This window comes from Pogoniulus pusillus, chromosome 1 (genome assembly GCF_015220805.1).
Source record: "Pogoniulus pusillus isolate bPogPus1 chromosome 1, bPogPus1.pri, whole genome shotgun sequence".
Taxonomy (NCBI): domain Eukaryota; kingdom Metazoa; phylum Chordata; class Aves; order Piciformes; family Lybiidae; genus Pogoniulus; species Pogoniulus pusillus.
Window position 1 is genome coordinate 21,373,045 of NC_087264.1, and position 27,600 is coordinate 21,400,644.

The 27,600-nt window shown below is 45.5% G+C and overlaps 1 protein-coding gene across 2 annotated transcripts; it reads right to left on the bottom strand.

Annotated features, from left to right (window-relative positions):
* Window positions 1-4,919: 4,919 nt before the first annotated feature.
* On the bottom strand, window positions 4,920-27,575 carry SLC39A9 (solute carrier family 39 member 9). Of its 2 annotated transcripts, XM_064143499.1 has the most exons (8): window positions 27,370-27,575; window positions 26,781-26,898; window positions 21,170-21,278; window positions 15,761-15,952; window positions 11,790-11,858; window positions 8,971-9,056; window positions 8,096-8,230; window positions 4,920-6,183 (listed from the first exon to the last, which is right to left on the bottom strand). In XM_064143499.1, the coding sequence occupies exons 2-8, from the start codon at window positions 26,874-26,876 to the stop codon at window positions 5,953-5,955; spliced, it is 918 nt and encodes a 305-aa protein (XP_063999569.1). In that variant the 5' UTR covers window positions 26,877-26,898; window positions 27,370-27,575; the 3' UTR covers window positions 4,920-5,952. The 2 variants fall into 2 exon arrangements, with proteins under 2 accessions (XP_063999569.1, XP_063999578.1); XM_064143508.1 differs by lacking the exon at window positions 26,781-26,898 and having other exon boundaries at window positions 27,319-27,571.
* Window positions 27,576-27,600: the final 25 nt, after the last annotated feature.

Below are 27,600 nucleotides of genomic sequence, written 5' to 3' on the forward strand. Positions count from 1 at the left end.
GCTTAAAGCAATTGCAGAGTGAAGCAATCCCTGTAGCCAGGTGGGGTTGGGCTCTTCTGCCAGGCACCCAGCAACAGAACAAGGGGAAACAGTCTCAAGCTGTGCCAGGGGAGGTCTAGGCTGGATGTTAGGAGGAAGTTGTTGTCAGAGAGAGTGATTGGCATTGGAATGGGCTGCCCAGGGAGGTGGTGGAGTCACCGTCCCTGGAGGTGTTGAAGCTTGGCTGGGGCACTTAGTGCCATAGTCTGGTTGTTTGGCTAGGGCTGGGTGATAGGCTGGATGAGCTTGGAGGTCTTTTCCACCCTGGTTGATTCTATGATTCTATTTTAGTTGCACTCAGAGATGGTTCAGGCATACTGTAATGAAGGGATTTATTGTGATCATGTTTAGGTCACTCCCTGGAGCGAGTCCAGGGAAGGGCAACAAAGCTGGTGAAGGATCTGGGGAACAGCTCTGGTGAAGAGCAGCTGAACGAGTTGCTCAGTCTGGAAAAAAGGCAGCTGAAGGAACACTTGGCTTTCAACAACTTAGAACTTAGAATCCCCCAGGCTGGAAAAGACCTCCAAGATCATTCACTCCAACCTAGCACCCAGCCCTGTGCAATCAACCAGACCATGGCACTAAGTGCCCCAGTCAGGCTTTGCTTCAACACCTCCAGGGATGGTGATTCCACCACCTCCCTGAGCAGCCCATTCCAACTCCCTTTCTAGAATTCATTATGGCCCCCTAAAGCAGCCTCTGCCTTATAAGCCACAGAGATTTCCATAGGGATGGAGTGGGGAAAGAGACAGCTTCAGGGCAACACCAACGATGGGAGACAGAAGCTGTCAAATGCTCCTTGGGCAGGGCTGCCAAATCATTTCAGTATTTATCTGTCTAAAACCATTCATACCCATGTCCAAATCAACTTGCTAGGCTGCAGCCCAACCACTCAGTTTCACACTTTGGGCTTTCAGGTGCTCAGACACTGCAAAGGAAAGCAGGAAATACACTTCCAGGATAAGATGAGGTACTGTCTGCACTGCTTGCAGCCCACTAAAGGTTGCCAGCGAGCTGGCAAAAAACCTCGGGCAGTAAATAAAAAGTCAACTCCAAAGCACTGCACCTAGTAAAAATTTAATATAATAAAACAAATTGAAAATGGCAACATTCACAATTAGAGTGGAAAAAAATATAAGGCAGCCATTCATGGAATGATTTTGTGTACAAATGGTTTGGAAAAACAGACATGAAAATTACAGTTCCATAATACATGGAGTCAGGTAAACAGCAATGACCACTCAATGTTTTTCCCTGGAAAGCCAAGGCTGCTAATAAATGTAGTAAAAGGACAGGAAGAAATAAAGAGATCTATTTTTAAGAAGAAGTTAGAGGTGAACAGGAATCTGAAATTAATCATAAAGAATCTGAAATTCATCATAAACTTCACAACCTCCTCCACATCACTCCTCCTCCTTCTGCCCCCAGAAGAATTCAGTTCCCTTCTCTTCCGAGTTGCAGCACAGGGCTGGAAAGGAGCAGCAGAAATATTTATTCCCATGACATCCCTCTTGCATTCTAGAGAGCTGGCATCACATGGACACATCTGCTACAGTCAGAAGCTTCTTGAAGGCTCTGAACTAGTTTATGAGCAACAGAGTAGTTTCCTGGGGCTGCTGGATGTTAGGCCTTTTGCACAATCCGCCTGGACATGGCTCTTGGAAGCCAAGAGTGGGTGTCTAACAGCTGGCCAGCTGACATGCCACCACTAGCAAAACTCCCTCTCTTGGTGTGACAACTCTGCTGTCCTCACTTCAGTTAATGTCAGTGCAGCTTCTGCATCTGTCTTCAGGTACAAAAAGAGAAACATTTTTCCTCTTTATATAATGAAGAGTAAAGGATCAGTAGGGTAAGTACCTGAACACACTGGGATCGATAGAAACAGCTTTTGCCCAATTCCTCTGGTCAGTTAGGAAATCAGTAACTCAAAATGGAGCTGAAGAGAGAAATCATCAATTTCCTAGAGATTTTCTGGACTTCCTAGGCATTTCCTTCCTACAGAAGAAAAGGAGGACATGCCTGGCACGTGGTTGAAGTGTTACTTGCTAGACCTGCTGCCACCCATCCTGCAGTTAAAGTGGCAGAGGTGGCTGTTACAGAGAGAGACAAAGGAATCTGCACCAAGGTCCCCTGAGGAGTAGAAAATGATACCAGATGGCCCTGACTAGATGCACTGCTTGGATTTACTGTGACAGATGGGGAGATAGGTGGGGAAAAAATGCAATGATAAAATGAAGCATTTATTTAAAACTCATTAAAACACTCAGCTTCAAGAAGATAATCCCTCTATGTGGAACTAACAACTTGGAAAGGTTTAAATCATTCACAGTTTTCTGTTTTCCTTACATGTAGCTAAGCACTTCCTTAAGTCACTGCAGTTTCAGCTACAGAAATGAAAACAATGGTTCAGCACAGAAATAAAAGGCAGCCAAAAGAAAATTCTGCTGCTCCCTAAATGCATGGGGGGAAAAAAGCAATCAAATCACAGAGGTCTTCTACCGCTTAAGTGCCAAAAAGTATGTTACCAGGATCTGTGCCAATTTGAAGTTGCCAGTGCTTTCGCTTAAAATCCCTCACCTGCTGGTATTAACTGGGCCTCTACAGCTTAATGAATCATTAAACTGAGCATTACCATTTCTGGTGGCTTTGCTTAGAAATCAGAAACATAATCTGAGGGCCATGAGAAAAGAAAGACAAGATCACCTCTCAGCAGTGACACCCCTGCTGGCAGTGAAAGGCTGGTTGCCACTGTCTCTTGGGTAGGAAACCAGCTCCTCCAGACCTTGAAGCTCTGCTCCATTTTTCTATAACTGGGGGAGGCTTCTCCAAGTCGCTGAATGTATAAATGAGAACTGTCTGGTTTACTTCTCTTCCCAACATGAACGGTGTAAGGAGGCCAGCATGCAGCCAAGAAGCAGGACTGAGATTCAGCTGGGAGTTGCTGAGCATCTAACCAATACCCTTACTTGGATTGAGTGATCCAGCTGCTGAGGCTGGGAGCTGCTGCTGGGGCCAGGTTCCTTTGCAGTGTCCTGTGTGCTGTGCTCTGAAGCTCAGTACGGTGATATGAGTGCTTTGGGGACTGGAGGGCACGGCTGATGAGGAGAGGCTGAGGGAGCTGGGAATTTTTAGTCTGGAGAAGACTGAGAGGGGATCTGATAAATGTTTATAAGTATCTGAGGGCTGGGGGTCAGGAGGGGGGGACAGGCTCTGCTCACTGCTCCCTGGGATAGGACAAGGAGCAATGGGTGTAAGTTGCAGCAAAAGAGATTCCACCTCAACACAAGGGGGAACTTCTTTCCTAGAAGAGTCCCAGAGCACTGGCACAGGCTGCCCAGAGAGGTTGTGGAGTCTCATTCCCTGGAGACACTCAAGGCCTGTCTGGATGTGTTCCTCTGTGATGTGTGCTAAATTGTGTGGTCCTGCTCTGGCAGGGGCATTGGACTCGATGATCTCCTTGGGTCCCTTCCAAACCCTAATACCCTGTGAGCCTTCATACTCATTGACCCAGAGAAGAGGGCACTATGCACAGGCTCCAGCACTGGAACAGAAGGCATGGAATGGGACTTCACCTGTGCACCCCCCTGAACTGTTCCTATTGCTCGAGGCTGAAGCAGTCAGCATGCCAGAGGAACCAGTGGGATGAGGTGGACCTGCAAGTGACTGATGAGAGTTTCAATTAAAAAACCCAATCCAACCCAAATCTTAACAGTTTTACACAATGGAAGAGTCTGGTGTTGCACTAAGCTTGTTCCTGCTTCTGCTGCAGATACTGCAAACCAATCCAGTTTTTGGAAACAGTTGTGGGAAGATTAAACCAGGTAAACCAGTGAGATTATCAAAGAAGGTAGCTAAGGGGAAATCAGGAAGGACACTGGGAGCTCTGGTGTAAACAACTCTGCCTACCACTCACACTAAGTAACTTGTATCACTGTACTAGTTGGTTATGCACATTGCGGGGGGGAAAAAAAGGTGTGTGTAGGAGAGGATCTCACCCACACCACAAATCTTAACCAAAACTTAATTAACTTTTGAAGGTCTAAAGCAAAACAAGCTTGTTTTACCCCGATATGCTAATTTCACCTGCAAAGAACATCCTCAGAAAAGAAGATTTGTATTCATCTTGCATCGATTTGATCTAGTAGAACACAAGTGAAGAAGCAATCCTGGGGATCACCACGAAGTTCAATCCAGAGATACACTTGTATTGTTATAAAGCTAACAGACAAAGTAATCCAAGCTAGTCCAAGAGTCAGGCCCTACCCATTAAGGAACTAGTAAACAAAGAGGATAATGACAAAAGCATAAAGGAGTTAAGAGGCACAACGGCCTGTGTAGCACAAGCAATAAACCCCAGACACACCCATTCAAATCAAAGCAAGGAGCACTTCAGTTAAAAAGATATTTCAAGCCTGGAAAAAAAATGAATCAAAAGGAAAAATATAGTTGGCAATGTTACCTTTAAAAAGTGCTGGCAGAGTACAGCTTTAACATGGGTATAGCACTGAAATATTTTCCCCCTCAAGAAAGGATTCTATGTCAAACATTCCTGACTTTTCAATGCATTACAGCTATCAAATTACATGTCAAATGAAATTACCTTTTGCTTGAGCCAAATGGTGCCTGACAAGAGAAGGAAGTGCCTCTGAAAGGGAGGGATCTGTTAGCACTCTCCCGCAGTGAGAAGCATCAGCAGCCGGCAATAAGTCCTCCAGCAGACTCACCAAAACTAACATTCACCACCGAGAGGCAAATGCACAATTCCCCAATTCCTAAGAAGTCCAAGGGAAGCTCACCAGTTTAGGGTTTTTGGTCGTTGTTGTCATTCAGAACTGCTTTAGAAACACTTTACCTGCAGTACAGATATTTAACTAAATATCTTGTTTTGTTAGCCTTTTATTTAATGGGGAAAAAAAAAACCCAACCGAACACAATCCCAAAAAACCAATTGCATCACTGCTGAGTTCAGAAGTTCAAACGTTTGACAATGAGCTAGTCAAGTTCACTGGTCCCTCAACAGCTTTCTCCATCAGATTTCTACTCCTCAGAGCCCAGCAGAGCTTGATTTCAAAGGACACTATGAGCACCTCGCTCACAGTGTGATCCCAGAACCTGCTAGCTACTGGCTGCTAACATTTTTTTGTGCCTGTGCTTTACTGACCTGGCAGAAGACCACCTCCCAGGAAATACTGCCTTTTAAAAATGTATCTACAACTGCACAAACAACCAAACACTATTTTCCTTGCTTCTACCCTTTGTATTAAACAATGGAATATGCTGCAAAATTCATTTGTACTTTTTTTTCTTACCAGCTGATTTCCTACTCTAATCCTACACTTTGCCTACATCTTTTCTTTCCCATCTGTGACGCTCCTGTAACAATAACAGTGTTGTCCAGAGTTCCAAGTGTAGCCCATTTCTGCAATACAGTTAGAGAGAAACATCACAAGGAGCAGTAGTGTTGTCAGGACAACATAGAACCGATGGGGGAGAGTCCCCTTCTTCATTAGTAAGACTTCAAAAGACTTCAACCTCTCTCAAGGCAGCCATTCTTTGTTCATCTGTGAAAGCTGAATTGCAGGATACTTTGGTGGTTGCTATTTCATGATGAGTCTCTTAAGTTCTTCCCTGCTCACCTTTCTTAAACTCCACATCTCATCTTCCCTGAGAATAGGGCCAGAAGTAACAATTAAAATAGCAAATGTCTTCAGAAAAGAAAGTTACACAGAATTTATGTCTGGCTGTCAAAGCACTAAAAAAAGCTTGCCCAGTATTCCTCATTTTGCAATCAAGGCTTCCTCTGAACTCCATGAAGTGGATGGTGTGGATAATGGTGTAAGAGACAATGATAAAGGGAGCAGCTGGCATTGTACTGCTCATCTCAGACTGAGGAGAAGAGTGAAGTCGGAGCCTTCAGTGATGGTGTCCAATGGACAAAACGAGAGGAATAAGGCATCCTGCTACAAGGGCTGCCACCTCCAGACGACTGAGTCCTTTCCCTCCACTTGATTCAGATCTGTGGCTATGAGCAATTCCTCCTACTTCTGGGAGGACATGAACTGTGGCAACATAAAGAAAAGTCCCAGCAGAAAAGAGCATAGCAACTCCAGTGGCATTGACTTCTGAAAGGGCCTCTTTACTGCTCTGAAATCAAAACAACAAAAAGAAGAAAGCAAAAAAGAATTACAGTAAGAAGTTCTCCAATCAATAGCAGAAATATTCTCTAAGTGTCTGGACACGGCAGGATTTCCAGCAACTCTCCTTCCTTCACAATGACAATGGTTTCATCTGTTGTTTTGTCTTGCACTTTATGTGTAGCAACCGGCGTTCTAAAGTTGATGTTGGGGTCAGAATGGCACCTCTCAATCCTAGTTAGGTCAGTTCAGACCTCTAGGATCTCTTGCAGATGGGAAAATTAAGAGTCTGGACAGAAGCATCTTGTTTGACCATCTCACAGGAACGTACAAGAGGTGAAAATGACAAAAATGTGCTTCAAAAAAAGAGAAGTTCAGATGGCAAAGCAATGAATTTCAGAAAGGACACTCAAGAGTGGTGGGGGTTTTTTAGGGCTGTTCAGTTGGGCACTAGACACTAGTGGTTAGTGTTTGGTTGTAGGGGTTTTTTTTTTGGAGAGAGTGGTGGGTGGTTCCTCCCCCTTTTTCTAAGCAAAGAGTTCAACTACAATGCTAGCCTTTAAATATCTGGTCCCCTGCTAGTCAGGGCAAGATCTACCAAGTAAGTCTCAAACGATTACTCATTCAATATTGTGGGTTGATGATTTGTACGTACAACTCAACACCCAAAACTATTCCAGAATTTCTACCTAAGCTTCATAAAGAAAAGCATCTTCTGGATCAAAAGTGAGCAGCTCTTCACATTCTAGTATTAAGATCATGCTACACATCAAGCATGGTGAAATGAAGACTCTTTCATAGAACTTTCAAAACGTTTCTTGAACAATTTCCAGCTCTGCTGTGGTGTGAGACCTCTGCTGTGGTCATTTTTCAAGAGCAGAGACACACATTCTGCTCCAGAACTACTCCCCCTCGTTGTGACAGCCCTTACACTTTATCAAGTCTCTGCTTTCTCTGAAGTATCAAACGAGCTCTCAGTGAGTCCACACCAAGAGAATGCCCAAACAGCAAACTCTCATTTCTATTTATACACCAAACCCTTTTTTGCTGTCCCCTGCACTGCAATATCAATTTAACTCCTTTCCAGCAAGTAGAGGGATTATTGGCCCTTAGATTTACTTAATCTTCCTTCTCATGCCCTGAGTTTTGTGAGGTTGTATGTTAGAATCTTTACACACTCTTCTAACCCTGTTGATTCTATGATTCTGAGACACTAGTCTGTCACCAGCATGGAGCACAGCAGTTGGAAATCCTGAAGTATCACAAGGCCTTTGAGAAGCAAAACCATTTGATTTGGACAGAGATGATAAATTCATGTGCAGAGGTCCATTTCACAGGCCATTTGTTGTACAGAGGCAAGACAAGGCATGCTTTAACAAGTATGAGAGGCAAAAAGGCTGCTGTAGTCAAGGACTCAAGTTCTGACAGAGTGTGAAAAAGACTCTGAACAGAAAGGATCAATTTTGGGATGGTGGGGAAAACTAAAAACCAGTATTTTTTACCTGCATGTTGAAACAAGAGTGAAACAAAAATTGCTTGGTTACACAGTTGGATACAACCTGGAAGTGAATCGTTCTCAGCGTATGTCATGGAGGGTAGCAAGGCCCTTTAGCAGGCCCCTGTTGTGCATGCTACAGTGTCTCACATTGAACAGCAGAAAGGAGAAAAGACAGAAATCAGCCTTCAAAGAAAGCTAAACTGAACTCTATAGTTGAGGAGTTGTAGATGAGGTTCTGAGGGGCAGCATGGCTCAGGTTTTGTTTCACATAGTCACATATTGCTACCTCTTTTACCAATGCTTTTATGAATCTCCATCCTGCTAAATTTTTCAAGGAGTTTGGAATTATGCCCTATGAAACTCATGTAATACTCCTCTTGCCAAACTCCACCTCTAAGTGGGCACAGGGAAATGAGACACCTACCTTGCTCAGCCCTAAGTATGTCACCATGGACATAACAGGTGCTGCTAATGCAAAGACCAGCAAGTGTTTTCTAATGCGATTCCGCTCCAGCCCAGCGTGCATCAAGAAGGAAACCAGGCCAAAGGCAGCTGGTGCCTGCAAAAAAACAATAGTCATTGGTAATACAATACCTTCTGAAGTCCCCCAGCAATCTGAGATCAAGTTGAAATACAACTTACTACAGTGAAATGCACCAAGCTGGAAGAAATTCAGGGAAAGCACTAATAACAGTTGCAGTTAACCCAGATCAGTAGAGCTCTGCAAGCTGCCCTACCTTAATACCAGTACCTAAAGGAAACTCGTGTTAGAATCATAGAATCAGTCAGGGTTGGAAGGGACCACACGGATCATCTAGTTCCAACCTCCCTGCCATGGGCAGGGACACCCTACCCTAGATCAGGCTGGCCAGAGTTCTGACTTAATAGCCATGTTCTGGCTATCCAGAGTACATGTAACCATTTGTGTAACCATTATAAACATTAACATGTTGATTCTGATAAGAGTCTCTCTCTCCATTAGCTTCTGCAATTCTGGTTTTTGTCACCCTGACAGCATTACATCTCCTTAGGACAGTTTCTTTACCTACAGCAGAAAAATTCTATTGCTAGCACAGAGAGGCTTCTTTGGGGTTTTTGTTTCTGGGTTAATTTTGTTTGTCTGTGGGTTAATTTAACAACAAACAATGCACCACCACACTAGCTTCAGAGAAAGGCAGTGCTCATGTCAATGGCACTACACAGCTCCACACTGCATCATGAAGGAAACCTGAGACCTTCAGTAATCTGCCTGCTTTAATAGCTCTTTAAAGAACAAGACTTTTCTGGATGACAGCTTACCTTGTGCAACATAATTGCAACAAACACTATCAACTGGACGCTGGTCTGAGAAGTAGAAGCGGCTGCACCCAACGCAACACCGTCAGCTGAAAGAGCAGTGCACACTCATGGATTATTCCTCATCACTTCCAGCTGTCCCACCCCTTCAGCAGCTGACCACATGAAAAACACATTGACTGCAAAGTCCCATTACTCAAAATGCCATTAACAATCCCAGACCAAAACACAAGTCACTTCATCACAGAATCACAGAACTGGCCAGGTTGGAAGAGACCTCCAAGCTCATCCAGGCCAACCCAGCACCCAGCCCTAGCCAAACAACCAGACCATGGCACTAAGTGCCCCAGACAGGCTTGGCTTCGACACCTCCAGGGACAGCAACTCCACCACCTCCCTGGGCAGCCCATTCCAATGCCAATCACTCTCTCTGACAACAACTTCCTAACAACATCCAGCCTAGACCTCCCCTGGCACAGCTTGAGACTGTGTCCTCTTGTTCTGTTGCTGGGTGCCTGGCAGAAGAGACCAACCCCACCTGGCTGCAGTCGCCTTTTAGGTAGATGTAGACAGCAATAAGGTCTGCCCTGAGCCTTCTCTTCTGCAGGCTGCACACCCCCAGCTCCCTCAGTCTCTCCTCTTCCTTTTGCTTGTTAAGCCACATCAATTTCAAGATATCAGACGACCCTCAACAGGTCACGTCTCCTACTTCCCAAGATCATAAAAACCAGACAATCTATTCCCTCCTGACACATCCTAATACATTAGAAGCAGGTAACAATATCTCTTATTTTTGACTTCTACAGAAGTGTCTTCTTGCCTAATTTTTAAAACCTGGTTTAGATTCTAAGCACTGAAAATAATGTTTCATTGCAATCCTTTAATTTCCCAATATCAATACCATTGTAAATACTGCTTGTAAATGAAATGGGAAATAGATATTGTATTAACCCTTAGTATACATACACAATTTTAACGAAGGAATATCTTGTAGATAAACATCTTATGGCATACATACAGTAGCCTTTTATAACATATTTATACTACACATACGTAGTGAAAATTACAACACATCACCAACACGTGCATAAATTTCTCAGTCTTCACAAGTTAGTCCAAATGCATTTCACTCAAATCTTTCCCCTTCATCCTATCATGTCCTTCTTTCAGAAGTTCTTAAACAACATATCAGAGGCCAACTAACAAGGAAAATCTAAAGTGTTTCATGCTACTTATTAAATGTATTAGCATTTATTGAACTTTAATAGCTAAAACAGCCAAAAGAACTGAAGAGGCAGGGACTGGTGAGTCTCCTCCTCTACTGCACTCTGCTGAGACCCCACCTGGAGTACTGCATCCAGTTCTGGAGCCTCATTACAAGAGGAATGTGGAGATGCTGAAGCGTGTCCAGAGCAGGGCCAGGAGAATGCTCAAAGGGCTGCAGCAGCTCTGCTGTGAGCACAGACTGAAAGAGTTGGGGCTCTGCAGGCTGGAGCAGAGGAGGCCCCCAGGTGACCTTCTTGTGGCCTTCCAGCATCTGAAGGGGGCCTAATAAAAACCTGGGGAGGGACTTTTTAGGCTGTCAGGGAGTGCCAGGACTGGGGGGAATGGAGCAAAGTTGGAGGTGGGTAGGTTCAGACTGGATGTTAGGAAGAAGTTGAGCATGAGAGTGGTGAGAGGCTGGAATGGGTTGCCCAGGGAGGTGGCTGAGGCCCCATGGCTGGAGGTGTTTAAGGCCAGGCTGGCTGAGGCTGTGTGCAGCCTGCTCTAGGGTAGGGTGTCCCTGCCCATAGCAGGGGAGTTGGAACTGGCTGATCCTTGTGCTCCCTTCTAAGTCTGACTGATTCAGTTATTCTATGGCTGAGCATTGCACTATTCTTCTGATGGGAAAAAAGACTGAAAATGCCCAAATAAAACAGCATGGAACAATCTAAGCACTGCAGTACATATTCCCAGTAACTTCTGGGAAGGATTCTTAATTTCCTTTGTCCTGCCTTTAAAATTTATTTTTTACTCTGTTTAAAAAAACCAACAACCCACGTTCAAACCCAAGCCCAAGTGATTCCAACACCCTGAAAGATCATAGAATGGTTTAGGTTGGAAAGGACTTCAGAACTCATCCAGTTCCAACCCCCCCATCATAGGCAGGGACACCTCCCACTCATCCAACCTGGCTTTGAACAGCTCCAGGGAAGGAGCATCCACAACCTCCCTGGGCAACCTGTGCCAGTGTCTCACCACCCTCACTGGAACCCTCACCTTTCCTAACACCGAGTTTGAAATCTCCCCTCTACTGGTTTAAACCCATTTCCCTCATCCTGTCATTACAAGGCCTTGTCAATAGTCCCTCCCCAGCCTTCCTGGAGGCCCCTTTCAGATACTGGAAGGCCACTCCAAGGTCTCCTCAAAGCCTTCTCTTCTCCAGGCTGAAGAACCCCAGCTCTTACAGCCTGTCCTCAGAGCAGAGCTGCTGCAGCTCTCTCAGCATCTTGGTGGGCTCCTCTGGACTGGCTCCAACACTTCCATGTCCTTCTTGTGCTGGGGGCTCCAGAACTACACACAGGACTGCAGGTGGGGTGTGAGGAGAGCAAAGCCAAGGGGCAGAATCCCCTCCCTTGCCCTGCTGCCCACACTGCTCTTGCTGCAGCTCAGCACAGGGTTGCTGTCTGGGCTGCACTCACACTGAAGGCTCATCTTGAGCTTTTCACCACCCCAGAACTGCAGGGCCCACTCCTCAGCCTGTATCTGTGCTGGGGATTGCCAAGATAAGACACACAGCAAAACAAGTCCTTGTCAGATGCTAATCATAGGTCACACATTACCTGCAGCATGGACTACCAGTCCCAGCGTTGTGGTGATTTTGGAGTTGCCTGATCTTGCAGCTTCTGGATCTGAAACAGTCATAAGGAAAGTCAGGATAAAGAAAACATATTCATAAATCATGCTGGAAGGAAAAAAATCACTGCATGTCTATATCAGCTGCTTAGGCAATTACATCAGAAACTAGCATCTTCTGTATTTCATAGACTCAACCAGGTTGGAAGAGACCTCCAACATCATCCAGTCCAACCTAGCACCCAGCCCTAGCCAAGCAACCAGACCATGGCACTAAGTGCCCCAGACAGGCTTGGCTTCAACACCTCCAGGCACGGCGACTCCACCACCTCCCTGGGCAGCCCATTTCAATGCCAATCACTCTCTCTGACAACAACTTCCTCCTAACATCCATCTTACACCTCCCCTGGTACAGCTTGAGATTCTGACCCCTTCTTCTGTTGCCTGGCAGAAGAGCCCAACCCCACCTGGCTACAGCCTCCCTTCAGGTAGCTGTAGACAGCAATGAGGTCTGCCCTGAGCCTCCTCTTCTGCAGGCTGCACACCCCCAGCTCCCTCAGCCTCTCCTCACAGGGCTCTGCTCCAGGCCCCTCCCTAGCCTTGTTGCCCTTCTCTGGACACCTTCCAGCACCTCAACATCTCACTTGTATTGAGTGGCCCTAGATTTACTGTAAAACAGTTTGATCATAGAATGGTTTAGTTTGGAATGGACCTCAAGGATCTTCCAGTTCCAACATCCTGCCATACACAGAGACACTTCCCACTAGAACAGGTTGCTCAAGGCCTCATCCAACCTGGCCTTGAACACCTCCAGAGAGGGAGCTGATACCTAACACCTTCACATCACCTGAAGTTCTGCCAGCAAACTACTGACATCATCATAAAGAATTCTTTGCAGTTTACAGGATGAGTGATTTAGGCAGAAGCAGTTGCTTTTCTTGGTGTCCTGAAACCAAATGCTCAAGTTCCGTGCTACCTAGGAGAAGAAAATCTCACTTTACACCCCCTGAATCCAGAGCTGCTCCAAGAGTCAGGATGATTTTTTTCCCCACAAAGCTCTGTGCTGGCATTTTCCTTCAGGTGACACTCTGGGGAAGTCTGTGGCATCAGTTGTCTGGCAGTTCCTCATAAACAGTCAATTCTACTTGTCATGGCAGCACTCACAGGGAACTCCCTCCAACATTACACTCCACAGAGGACAAATGCAAGCACTGCTGCCTGAGGTCCAGTGCTTTGACTGCAATGCTTTTGCCAACTGTCTGAGGACAGTTTCAGACTAGCTCATTATACAGAGCATCAGGGTAATATCCACCACTAGGAGCTGTGTAACTGGTAGTGAAGCTGCCACAAAGAATCTCAGCAATGAATAGGGCAGGTGGGCCCTACACAAATATAGAAACACCTTATTTGATATATGAGGAGAGGAAATGGCCTGAAATTGTGCCAGGGGAGGTTTATGGTGGAGATTAGAAGAATCTTCTTGACCAAAAGCATTCTCAAACCCTAGCACAGGCTGCCCAGGGAGTGGTGGAGTCCCCACGCCTGGGGGTGTTCAAGAAATGTGTGGCTAAGGCACTTGGGGATATAGTTTATATGCCATGGTGGTGATGGGTTGAAAATTGGACTGGATGACCTTAAGGGTCTTTTCCAACCCAAACTTTTATATATATATATTTGTATGCATATATCACAGGATATTAGGGGTTAGAAGGGACCCAAGGGGATCATCGAGTCCAACTCCCCTGCCAGAGTAGGATCACACAATTTAGCACAGATCACAGAGGAACAAATCCAGACAGGCCTTGAAAGCCTCCAGGGAAGTAGACTCCACAACATTTTATGTCCATATATATAAACTGTTTAATTCCAAACAGTTGAAGAGACATTATTTAACTATACTAATGGTCAGTAAGCTGACTGAAACTGCACTTAGCCAATTACTTTATATCTGCACTGCCACCAGAACAGAAAGTCAGGTCCTTTGCTTTCCTCCTGCCTGTCTCTCAAGCCTCCAGTCTTTATGCCAAGGCACCCATACAGCTGCCCAGTGGGTCAAATCAGGAAGTGAGCTGGCTAAGACAAAAGTATTTTCTTCTGAATGAAGGGGAGCCTATTTGAGCAATAAGCTGCATAAAGTATATCAGGATGATTGCAATAATACACTAATATCAAACAGAACATCTGAATATATTTGTTTTGGATTGACCAGAACTAAACACACTCAAGGAGAGTTTCACCACACCTGACTTCATACTTCCATTCTGATCTGCAGAATTTTTCTAGTTTAGACATAGCAAAATCGATCCACTTGGGAGATAAAGAAACTACAAGATGTTGGTTCTAATGAAACAGTGTTTTACTTCAGCAGCTTTCAAAAGCATTACAAAAACACTACTACATGTCCTGTAAGAGGTACAGGCCAGATAAAACTGTACTTACTACTCTAAGGTAGAGTATGTACCTTTAACACAGACCATAGTCAATTTCCTCCTGGTATTTGCTCCGATTAGACATAGGAAAGTGTTACAACCTCTGCAGACCAAAGATTCTCCTGGCAGTTGCTCACCTCCATCCCCCTGTCATGTTCACTGTCACAGTTTCCTTTGAACAGCTCTGTAAATCAGTGAGCCACGGCTGTGACACAGTTTATTCTCCTCAAGTGCACACAGGTGACAGTCTCTGCACTGGCCTCACATCTGTCCCTCACACTAACACTATACAAGCATTTATGCAGTTATAGAATGAACTGCCAAGGATCCAGCCAGGGCATATCTCCTCTCCTTTGTATGTGTTTTACTTTTTCTTCATGATCAATTCCTTAATTTTAAGGGCCAGATTCCACCATCAGAGGAGATAACATGGGAGAAAATGAGTAGCCAGAGGCAATAAAACACCTTTTCAGATAATGAAACACCTTTGGTGCATTTCAAGCTAGAATCTGAGCATGCAGATGCAGGCAAGAAATAAAGGCAACTGTAGGCATTTTTAGAGTCTTCTGATTAAACTGAGAAACCTTTGGACTAAGCAGGAAGTGTTTTGAAGTAAGTGAGGTCCTAGACTACTGTGGGAGTCTGGCTGTGCCCTTACAGAAGACCAGAGCTTACACCTAGCAACTTCTGCAGTCTTAAGTTAACTTTCTGTTCTTTACAGATTTTACCTACATGCATGAAAATTAAACAAGAATAACAAAGAAAGACAAGACAAACCTGAATTTTTTTGGAAAGCCAAAGAAATCCCCTATGGGTGATACTGTAAACCAGGTAATAACTCATGTGTCAAGTCACCCTCCACCCCCACACCACAGGTGCTCCTAGTTATTTGGAATCATAGAATCAGTCAGGGTTGGAAGGGACCACAAGGATCATCTAGCTCCAATCCCCCTGCCATGGGCAGGGACACCCTACCCTAGAGCAGGCTGCCCACAGCCTCAGCCAGCCTGGCCTTAAACACCTCCAGCCATGGGGCCTCAACCACCTCTCTGGGCAACCCATTCCAGCCTCTCAGCATTCTCAGGCTGAACAACTTCCTCCTCATGTCCAGCTTGAATCTCCCCACCTTCAGCTTTGCTCCATTCCCCCTGGCCCTGTCACTCCCTGAGAGCCTAAAAAGCCTCTCCCCAGCTTTTTTGTAGTCCCCCTTCAGATACTGAAAGGCCACAGTGAGGTCACCTTAGAGCCTTCTCTTCTGCAGACTGCACAGCCCCAGCTCTTTCAGTCTGTCCTTATAAGAGAGGTGCTCCAGCCTCCTGATCATCCTCATAGCCCAAAGCGACCTCTCAACTTAGGATCAATTCCAGGAGAGATTTCCAACATAAACATTTCACACAGATCCTGCCTTATGTTTGTAAAGCACCTACTGAAACTCTGAACACAACTGGTCAAATTACATCCCAGTAACAACTGAGATTTAAACAACTAATTAAGATTAATTAGCAAACCTGCCTGAAGTGAATACTTACCATCTGTAGAGTGCACATGAGAGCTGCCTATCTGATCCACCAAGAGCATGAAGACAAAGCCAAGGACAAGAGATACACCAATGTAGGCATGCAACCTGGAGTGGTCATGGCCATACTCGGGTACCGCTGGCATTTCTGCTACCTTCTCAGACTCCATCACATGCTGCACCTCACTTGCTGGGTGATGCTTCCCTGCAACACACAAGCAAACAAATCAGGAGACAGAAGACTAGACATGACATGGGCATTTTCCTCTTCAATTCTGTATCTCAAAGCATCAATCACTAATTCATAGAATCAAGCAGGTTGGAAGAAACCTCCAAGCTCATCCAGTCCAACCCAGCACCCAGCCCTACCCAATCAACCAGACCATGGCACTAAGTGCCTCATCCAGGCTTTACTTCAACACCTTCAGGGACGGCAAGTCCACCACTTCCCTGGGCAGCCCATTCCAATGCCAATCACTCTCTCTGCCAACAACTTCAGGTGATTTACTTTACTTGAATCAAGCACATTAATGTTTTAATTATATCAACTACAGGTCAACACAGATTCTTTTTTTCCAAGTCAGCAACAGCATAACTTTCACACAGCTAACTTCATTAAAAACAGGAATGGCAATAAACAAAACAAAGCACAGCAAAACATCAGGACTCAAAACATCACCTGTGGCTCAAATGACAAAAAAGCAACTTTCTGTCATCTTGGGGAGATCTTCTGGTTGGCAACTATTCTTCAGAAGTTTCAGATGTTAGCAGCCTAAACTGGACTCTAGCAAGTCATTTTCTTGCTGAAGTATTCATACACCTTTTTGAATTAGATATAATTGTATATCCATCTCAGTATACAAAATGTGGGCACAATGCCATTACTACAGAATAACCACAGCAGAGTCTACTTGGTGACCCTTGAAAGATTTCACAAACATTGACTGATCAATAAACAACCTCAGGCCATGCAAGACTGTTGCCAGCTACATTCAAAAGTTAACTTTATTTTGGAACATTTCAAGCCATGAAAAAAAAACAACAGTGAGTAATCTTTCTGAAAGTGATTGTCAGTTTCACAAAGAACTGAAGTTGTCAGAGGAATTTAATTTGTTTGCAATTAGAGAATGATAAGGGTTGAAAGGGGCTCTGGAGATTCCCCCCAGTCCTGTCAATCCCTGAGAGCCACCAGCACCCTTGTTCCTGCTGCTCCTTTTTTGCTCTGTGGCCACCCTACCACGTGGTGCAGCAGCTCTGCTATGAGAACAGCCTATGAAGAGTTGGGGCTCTTCAGCCTGGAGAAGAGAAGGCTTGGAGAAGACCTAATAGTAGCCTTCCAGTATCTGAAGGGGGCCTCCAGGAAGGCTGGGGAGGGACTACTGACAAGGTCTTGTCATGACAGGATGAGGAGGAATGGGTTTAAGTGGCAGGGGGGAGATTTAGACCAGATGTTAGGAGGAAACTCTTTCCAGTGAGGGTGGTGAGACACTGGCACAGGTTGTCCAAGGAGGCTGTGGCTGCTTCCTCCCTGGAGATGTTTAAGGCCAGTTTGTATGAGGCCTTCAGCAACCTGCTCTAGTGGGAGGTGTCCCTGCATACAGTGGGGGTTTGGAGCTGGCTGATCCTTGAGGTGCCTTCCAACCTAGACCATTCTGTGATTAGAAGGGGTAGGTGATAGGTTGGACTCGATGATCCCAGAGGTCTTTTCCAACCTGGATAACTCTGTGATTCTGTGACGTTCTCCAGAGCAGAAAGGAACCAATTTTTGCTATCTGTGTTTCCTAATTGAACTTACCCTGCAAGTTGTTGCAAATGATTTGAATTTTTTAAAGTATGCTTCACAGCTCTCTGGAGTTTGCTGTGCTTGCAGTGAGAGAAAGCAAAGCCCTCCCTCAGGCACTGGATTCTGCAAGCAGCCAAACCCACCTGGTGCTGCCTGGAACTCAGGGTGAGCTGCACAGGCTGCCTCAGCTGCCACCCTGACTGTGGGGCAGTTTGCCTGTGCTGGTCTCCTTGTGGTGCTAACTATGCCAGCAACTGCCCTGCAGCTGGGGTGCACACTTGCACATCCTGCCTTGCCTGCCCAGCCAGGCAGGGGGACAAGGATGGGAGTGTTGCTTTGCTCAGTCCGGGAGTTCAGCTATCCTCTTCACTCACTTTTGATTTGCTTCTTTCTGGTCTTAAACCAGACTTTATGAGTGAGGAGAGGGAACAGAGAATCATTTTTCTTAGCAGAAATTGATGTGGGTTTTCTTCTGACTGTGGCATTCTCCCCTTTTGGCAGGGCGTGTGCGTGGGGGTGTCTATGCTTCAGTGTGCACCATTTGGGATACAGACTCACTCTAAATCATTTTTTCCTGCTTGGATTACATTTCTGGATGGGAATTTGGATTTCGTGGGCTTTAAGAAATGTGAGTGGCTTGCAGACTGTTGCCAGACAGCCTTTGCTGGCTTCACAGCAGAAGCAGCAACAGAAAGCTGGCCCAAGGCAGGTGAGACTGAGGGCTAGCAGGGAGCTCAGGGCCTCTGGAGATTCTTCTGGGGGGAATGGAGCAAAGCTGGAGGTGAGGAGATTCAGCCTGGGGGTGAGGAGGAAGTTGTTGAGCATGAGAGTGGTGAGAGGCTGGACTGGGTCGCCCAGGAAGGTGGTTGAGGCCCCATGGCTGGAGGTGTTTAAGGGCAGGCTGGCTGAGGCTGTGGGCAGCCTGCTCTAGGGTAGGGTGTCCCAGGGCATGGCAAGGGGGTTGGAACTAGATGATCCTTGTGGTCCCTTCCAACCCTGACTGATTCTATGATGTAATCCACACCCCCTGCTAACATATCTGGTTGCACAGGCATGTATCCAGACAGGTTTTGAAAGTCTCCAGAGAAAGAGACCCCACAGTCACTTTGGGCAGTCAGTTCTCCAGTAACCTCAAAGAAGTCTCTCCTTGGCAACACTCAGATCAAGGTTCCACAACATGTATACATAGGTTATGATCAATTAATAATGAAAATCATGACATGCTACTTGTTCTCAGCCTACAAAAATAAAAAACTACAAGTTAGTTATTCTGTGGCTTGTGGGAAAATACAGAAGTAAAATGGCTTTTGTACCTATGACAAATACCTATTCTCTAACAACCAGGCTCAGAGTTAAATTATACTCCAAAGTGTGAAAACAAAGACCTCTCACTTGTTGTTTGTTTTACAAATATACCTCAATGTTCCCTTAGGCACCTTCCTAGGTTTGATTACCTAAATGGATGAATTTTTAAAACAAAGAAACTCATCCCAAAAATCAAGCAAACCCAACCACCAGCTAGGCACTAAAAGCTGTTATGTTATTATCATCTAAAACTTCACTCTGAATATCCTACTTCTCTACAAAAACAACACCAATTAGAATCATAGAAGCAGTCAGGGTTGGAAGGGATCACAAGGATCACCTAGTGCCAACCCCCCTGCCATGCCCAGGGACACCCTACCCTAGAGCAGGCTGCCCACAGCCTCATCCAGCCTGCCCTTAAACACCTCCAGCCATGGGGCCTCAACCACCTCCCCTGGGCAACCCAGTTCAGCCTCTCACCACTCTCAGGCTCAACAACTTCTTCCTAACATCCAGTCTGAACCTACCTACCTCCAGCTTTGCTCCATTCCCTCCAGTCCTCTCACTCCCTGACAGCCTCAAAAGTCCCTCCCCAGTTTTTTTGTAGGCCCCCTTCAGATCCTGGAAGGCCACAAGAAGGTCACCTGGGAGCCTCCTCTTCCGCAGCCTGCAGAGCCCCAACTCTTTTAGTCTGTCCTCATAGGAGACTCCATATTGTGAGTTCAGGAATGAAATGATTCACAGAAAATTCTTTTTTTCCTAAATAAATACTTCTGATTATTACTACTGCAGTAATGAGAATTGCCTTTTTCTCTCCACATAGTAAACTTCAGAGTTATATGCTCCATAACTTAAAGAGAGCACAGTAGATTTCCTGTGATCAAGCCCTGGTTTGTTGAAAAAGGCAAATGTCCACAGTAATTGTCTTTACTGCCAGCCATATCATTACAAGAAAAATTTAGTCTACTCAGAATTAAAACGGAAAGCAACCCACAACTACAGCTCATTAGAGTGCAAAAATTACAGTACAGTACAAAAGCCTAATCAGAGGTTCTTTCACTTCTTGATAAAGGATGATTTTATATATTATCTTCTGTTAACTTTAAATCTAAGCAGAGTAATACAAATATAGTGGCAACTAAAGCAGGGAAAATTAAAGCATATTACCAAAACAACATTTATCTTCTGTTAACTTTAAATCTACGCAGAGTAGCATAAATACAGGGGAAATAAAACCAGGGAAAATTAAAGCATATTACCAAAACAACATTTATCTTCTGTAAATTTTAAATCTAAGCAGAGTATAAATATAGTGGCAATTAAAGCACAGAAAATTAAAGCATATTACCAAAACAACATTTAAAACAGTGAAGACACAGGGGGGGAAATGGTAGCCTAAGAAAAGTATTGTAGTTATTTCTCGATATCCCAGATTACCAACAACAGTACATCAGACACTTGCTAAGTTCTCTAGAACCTCAACTTTATATTTGTCTCTGCTGCAACCAGAAAGCAGTTGCTGTTGACCTTCAGACAAATCTCTGATTCTGAGCATCCTGGAAAAATGCATACATGGAATGGCAAAAACATCACTCCAAACAGAGGCAACGGGCCCTGACTGCTTAAAGCTCCAACTGAGGTTTACTAAGGCTTTTAAGATGTACTCGACAGCCATGTCCCTACAGAACACATGATTGCTGTTAGCTTTGAGCTATTCATTAGAGGGTGTGAAGTTTTGAGCATCAGCAACAGCAGTGGATGCTTGCATCTGGAACCGCAAGCTGGAATGTAGGTGTAATGGACACCATCACCCAAGAAATCCTTCCTACTCTGTGAATTATCCCTGTACAACCATAATTTTCTGGTAACTTAATTCCAAGACACTCTTCAGTCTACAAGGAATAAATTCTTATAAGAAAAAGTATAGGTCTATAAAACACCTTCTGCAATTGCTTCAATGAGAAGCAATCTACTCAGCAGCAAATAGCTCACAATTCCATTCTCTGCCAAAGGCATTCTTACACCTCCTTTGAAGTGCCAGTAGAAGTTAAACTAACTCTTGCCAGAAAAAGGAACACTAGGCATGACTGAGGTCTCATGCACAGTGAAGCACCTGGGCCCACAAATGACTGGATCACCCAGGAAGAGTCATTGATGCACAGCCTGATCAGTCCTCTGTCACATCACCATAAACATGCAGTACCATGCCTATGGAAGCTTTGTGTCATGATGCTGTGAAACCTCTCCACCAATCTCATGTTAAAAGCCCTAGAAACAAGCCTCAGTACATGACCCAAGTTATCTTGAGCAAAGCCATCTGGGTTTGGTTCTTACCCTCCAAAACATCTTCATAAAGTGCATGTACTCCTTCTGGCACAATGACAGCTAACGCAGTTCCACACAGCAGCCCAGCACCCAGGACAGTCACCAACTTTAACTTCTCCTGCAAGCAAGCACAAAACAAACATCATCTTTAAGAATCCAAAGGCTTTCTTGACTCTCCTTCATTAACAGAAGCTGGAGGAAGGAGGAAACAGAGAACAAGCCACAAAAGCTCTTGCTGCTTTTCACTCAAGAGCCTCATTTGCACAGTCCTGTATTTCTAATGATTAACTTCCTGAAAGGTGAACATATCCAGTGTCTGATGCAACCAACTGAGGTAGGAAATTTAAAACAAACAATTTGACTATTAACACCACAGAAGAAATGACACGTGGCATGCTTGGCAACAGCAAAAATTGCTGAAGTGAGCACTACTGATTATTGGGGTCTAATTCATCATCTAGAACTTCATACTTTAAAGTCTGCAGAGGTAGACAGATACTGGAAATGCCTGGACTTTGAAACATGTTTGAAACTCTATGTTTTAGCTATGATCTAAGTTTGTATTCAAATCAATCTTTCCTTTCACACTTAAAACTTGCAAGCTCCCTAAACTCTCTGCTAGGTACAGCAGAGCACAAGACAATTACCTGTTCTCCAAACCTGCTGATCTAAACAACAAAAGGTAAAGAAAGAAAACTAAATTACCAAGGCAACACCAGAAAGATAAGAGAAACAATCACAAAGGTGCTTATCCTTAGGGCTGCCATACTTTCATGGCCTTGGATTTATTAGGGCATCACTGGAAACCAGCCTTGCTTAAAGAAAAAACATAAAACTGCACCAAGAAGTAATGTAAGAGAAAGATACTTTTGTACCCAAAAGATCTGATGATGTATTTTAAAACAATAAATATATAAGGTGTTGAGTAAAGTTCTAGAACTACACTATTGCAGGCCCTGCAGCTCTAGGGTAGCTGCACTATATGGCTGAAGGGACTAAATACCCTAACTAGATCACAGAATCATAGAACCAGCCAGGTTGGAAGGAGACCTCCAAGATCATCCAGTCCAACCTAGCACCCAGCCCTAGCCAATCAACCAGACCATGGCACTAAGTGCCCCAGACAGGCTTAGCTTTAACACTTCCAGGCATGGTGACTCCACCACCTCCCTGGGCAGCCCATTCCAATGCCAATCACTCTCTCTGACAACAACTTCCTCCTAATATCCATCTTATACCTCCCCTGGCACAACTTGAGACTCTGACCCCTTCTTCTGTTGCCTGGCAGAAGAGACCAACCCCACCTGGCTACAGCCTCCCTTCAGGTAGCTGTAGACAGCAATGAGGTCACACCTGAGCCTCCTCTTCTGCAGGCTGCACACCCCCAGCTCCCTCAGCCTCTCCTCACAGGGCTGTGCTCCAGGCCTTGTCTGGGAATCCTGGATATCCCAAATTCCTCTCATTCTGTGGTCCGAATGGGAGAGGAAAAGTGTGAAAATCCTGTTTCCAACCCCTGCCCTGCAGGCTTGAAGGGAGGGGAGCAAAGGGTCCTTCTGGCATGAGGGGTGATGAAAAAAGATTAATACATGATTAATAATACAAACCCAAAATAATTATCAAAGGCTAACTCAAAAGTTTTGAGTGAGGGAACTGCACCAAAACACAGCCTTTTTTCCTTCTCAATTTGATTAGGAGATGCATAAATACAGAACAGTGCTTACTGGTTTTGTTTGGTTGTTTGGGGTTTTTTTTTTACAAACATTTATAAACCTTCCAGAAGTATTTCAAAAGGTGTTAAGAACTTTAAAAGGCATTTACAGCAATTAAAAGGAAAAAAAAAATTCACCTTCCATGTAATTACTGACCATGATGATACCATTTCCACTCTGCAAAAACAGACTTCAAAATATATTTGCTACACATGTATTACAAATGTGTAATTAAAAGCCTTAAAAAAAGACTAAATACATGAACAATATTTTTATAGTATAGAATCAAGCAGGTTGGAAGAGACCTCCAAGCTCAGCCACTCCAACCTAGCACCCAGCCTTACCCAATCAACCAGACCATGGCACTAAGTGCCTCATCCAGGCTTTGCTTCAACACCTCCAGCCACAGAGACTCCATCACCTCCCTGGGCAGCCCATTCCAATGCCAATCATTCTCTCTGACAACAACTTCCTCCTAACATCCATCTTACACCTCCCCTGGCACAACTTGAGACTGTGTCCAACTTGTTCTGTTGCTGGTTGCCTGGAAGAAGAGCCCAACCTGGCTATAGCCTCCCTTCAGGTAGTCATAGACAGTAAAGAACAATAGTTTAACTCATGTTTCAGGAACTATTTCTGAGAGGTTAAAACACACAATGAAGAGTTTACAAAGTGCTTGCTACTATTAGTAAAGTTTATCTTTCCAGTTAAATTCTAATTTGGGACAAAACACTTAGAACTCTTGCCTCACCCCCAAATTAACTCAACACTGTTTTACTATTAGATGAACAATATACTATGGCTTTTTGTCTGCTGGTAACTACAATATTGACAGGTCAACATCAAAGCCATGTCCTGAAAATCCAACTACATAAACATCTGTCTCCTTTTCTGGAGCCTTTTAAGGCCTGTCTGGATATGTTCCTGTGTGATCTGTGTTAGATAGTATTGTCTGGCTGTGGCAGGGGGGTTGGACTGGATGATCTCCTTGGGTGCCTTCCAACCCCTACCATCCTGTGAGCCTGTGATCTGACTGACTCTAAAACACCACAGCATGCACAGCCTGTCTCTCATCATTTCTCTAAGAGCCCTTAGCATAGGTCAGATAGCAGCCACAGGATTTCAGATCCTCTTAACTACTCTGTGGCATGCATTTTTTTTGTGGCAGAACCCTCATCTTCCACGCACAGTGAGATGTTTTGAGAGGTACCAAAATACTAACATTAATTCCTGAGGACCTGCAGACAGAGATCAATGTTTGACTAAAGGGAAACCGCTTGCTGGGTGTCATTATGATGCCATCGGTTCTCCTTCATGCACCACAATGACACCAACATAGGCAGTACCTGCATAGCATAGGAGGTTGTCAAGAGATCATAGAATCAGTTAGGGTTGGAAGGGACCACAAGGATCAGCCAGTCCCAACCCCCCTGCCATGCCCAGGGACACCCTACCCTAGAGCAGGCTGCACACAGCCTCAGCCAGCCTGGCCTTAAGCACCTCCAGGCATGGAGCCTCAACCACCTCCCTGGGCAACCCATTCCAGCCTCTCACCACTCTCGTGGTGAAGAGCTTACTCCCAGGTGTACAATTAGCTTTCTGAAAACAGGCCAAATGTTACCATAAGGAAACAATTACAACATTACTGGGGAAAAATCAAGAGATGAATACACCTATAAAGTTTCCACAAGCACACACTTTATCATGGCAGACACAGCAGCTCTAGTTGGTAAATCTTTATACAGGGGGAATCTACATGAAAAGAACATCTTCAATACCATTGAAGCAGTTCTGCAAAAACAGAGTCTTACAAGGAAAAACAAGATTATTCTTGTACTGCAGTGTTGTAATCTCTTCTACACACACAAATGAATAATACTATTCTATTACTGCTGTAAAATCAGAGCACTCTTTGCTTTCATGCAGCAATCTGTCAATTTGAAAGACCCATAAAAATAACACACACTAAGAAGTTACTATTTCAAGAGAAGTCTCCTGTCCTGAGACACTGAGAACAGCAGTAAGTGAGGGCAAAAGTCACAGAATTATAGAATCAAGCAGGTTGGAAGAGATGCCCAAGCTCACCCAGTCGTAGCCAATCAAGGCTCTAAGTGCCTCAGCCGGACTTGGCTTCAACACCTCCAGGGACAGCAACTCCACCACCTCCCTGGGCAGCCCATTCCAATGCCAATCGCTCTCACTGGCAACAACTTCCTCCTAACATTCAGTCTAGACCTCCCCTGGCACAACTTGAGGCTGTGTCCCCTTGTTCTGTTGCTGGATGCCTGGCAGAAGAGCCCAACCCCACCTGGCTACAGCCTCCCTTCAGGTAGTTGTAGAGAGCAATGAGGTTTGCCCTGAGCCTCCTCTTTTCCAGGCTAAACAACCCCAGATAAATGCTCATGCTTCAAACCATTTAGTTAACAAAATAAACAGTCTCTTCTTCCATGCTGCTCACAGCCTCCTGCTCCCAAAGCTTCCCAGCAATGATGAGACCAAAGGAGAGGTACAACCAAATCTGTGACTTGAGGGAACAAGTCACATCTCTCTTCCAGCACTCTGATTTCCAAAAGAAGCACTGCTCCCAGCAGGAAGAGGAAACCTAAGAGAGCTATTACCTCAGAACAATTAAACTCATACTACTCCACATCTGATACAAGAATGGTAACTTAGAAAGAGAAAAATCCTTCAGGCATCAGAGGTTATTGGCAGACATCCAGAGACTGGAACAATCATGACGTCTTCACCAGTCATTTGTTAGAAGTACTCAAATGTTTACTTCTGAACTCCTTCACCACTTGGAAACTCATTAAATCTACAGAAGTCTCACTCTCGCATAACAGTCACAGAACCACACAATGATTTGGGTTGAAAAAGGGACCCTAAATATCATCTAGTTCTCAACCCCTGGAACACTTCGTGCTAAATCACATTGCTCAAAGACCCATCGAACCTGTCCTTCAACCTGCCCCTTCCAGGGGGGCAATAACCACTCTGGACAGCTTGTTCCAGTGTCTCACAACCTTCACGGTCAGAGCTTCTTTCCATTACTTAATCTAAATTCATTCTCAGCACAAAACCATTGCCACTTGTCCTAGCATTACATGCTCTTACAAAAAGCTCCTCAGCTTTTCTGTAGGTCCCCTCTAAGTACTGGAAGGCCACTATAAGGTCTCTCTGGACCATTCACTTCTCCAGGCTGACCAACCCAAACTCTCAGCTTGTCTTCATTGGAGAGGTGTTCCAGCTTCCTCATCATGTCCAACAGGTCTATATTCTCTCTATATCAGGGGCCCCAGAGCTGAATGCAGTACTCCAGATGTGGTCTCACCAGAAGAGTGGAATACCTTTATGTACCCAAGACATTTTTCTTAACAAACGAGTTACATGGAACAGTAGCAGAACCTGAAGCTGCATTGTAACCAAAGAGCTAAGGTTTAGTTTTCGGCATCGCATGCTAACAAAATCGGGAGCCAGAGTTTTCTGGGTACATGTGTGGAACTGTTTATAAAAGCCCTCGTTTGAGTAGCCCATTGGCATGTAACAGAAGTTAAACTCTTGACTTCAGCAGTTTCTGACATGAGCTTGTATGAATAACCATATCCAGTTCACATCACGGCCTCCCCCTACATGCAGAGACTTTACTTCCTCTGTAGCCAGGATGCTCGCTTAAAATCTAAGCTGTTTAAATGGCTTTTACACACACCGCAGGATAAGCATAATTTTACACCACGACTTTGAGTGAAAACTAGTACGACATTCACAACTTCCTTCTAAATTGGTTAAATTTCGACATCACCTTTAACAGCACTGTCGTACTCGCAAGAGGACAGCCCCAACTCCTCCTGGCACAGTTCTCCACCTAGTTTCTCCCTTCGCAACCAACCAGTAGTTTGTCGAAGCTGTCTTACCTCGGAAAAATTAACTGCCAAGGGGATAATTCCTGCCACATAGCAGGCGACCAGCATGGCCAAAGACAGCAGGAAGATGGAGCGGAAGTCATCCATTTTGCTGCTTTCTGTCCGGTCCCTTAAAGTGAAATTCGACAGCAACTTTTCCACCTCGCCCCGCACGCCTTAACCCGTGCACACACCAAGCTGCCAGGAAAGGCCTTCGGCCATGTCTCTCGCCTGGCGGCTCGGGCCGGCTCAGCCCCCAGTGGTAGCCCCTCTGGGCCTGGCGTGTGTCAGCCGCTGTTGCGCCGGGGCTGCCCGACACCGTTGCAAAGGGCGGGCAGGGTGACACCTGCACGGCTGGGAGTCGGGAACGGCCCGGCCCCAGGGCCGGCAGGCCCGGCCCTCACCTGACAACGGCACCTTCCCCTGCACCCCACCGACCCCGAGGAGAGGAAGGTGGGAAGCGGCGGCAGCCCAGACAGCTCTTTACAGAGGGGCAGCAAGCAGCGGCCGCGGCAAACAGGCGCGAGGAGACTGCCAGACCGGTTCGCACCTCCCCTCAGCCCACTCCGCCCCCGCCGCTGCCTCGGCAGCCAAGTGGCACCTCCGCCGCACTGCGCTTCCCGTTCCGGGTCACACCGCGCCCCAGCCTCGCTGGCGCGTCCCACGCTGGCTCCCGGCTTCAAGATGGCGCTGGGGGCGCCGCGCTGCTGGCCCGCGCCGGGCGGGAGCGGCTGCCCTCAGCAAAGATGGCCGCGCCCCCGCCCGCTCCCGGCGTCCTCAGCACGCTGCTGGCGGCGGTCGGGCCTGGGCCTGGTGCTTGTGCGCAGGCGCG

What these genes read in the sequence shown, in the direction of transcription:
- SLC39A9 (XM_064143499.1), bottom strand. Translation starts at nt 26,876, where the DNA reads ATGGATGACTTCCGCTCCATCTTCCTGCTGTCTTTGGCCATGCTGGTC. An exon ending in TCATGTGCACTCTACAGATG is followed by an intron (nt 11,859 to 15,760) that starts GTAAGTATTCAC and finishes TGACTGTTTCAG; the next exon opens with ATCCAGAAGCTGCAAGATCA. An exon ending in CATACTTAGGGCTGAGCAAG is followed by an intron (nt 6,184 to 8,095) that starts GTAGGTGTCTCA and finishes TTTTGATTTCAG; the next exon opens with AGCAGTAAAGAGGCCCTTTC.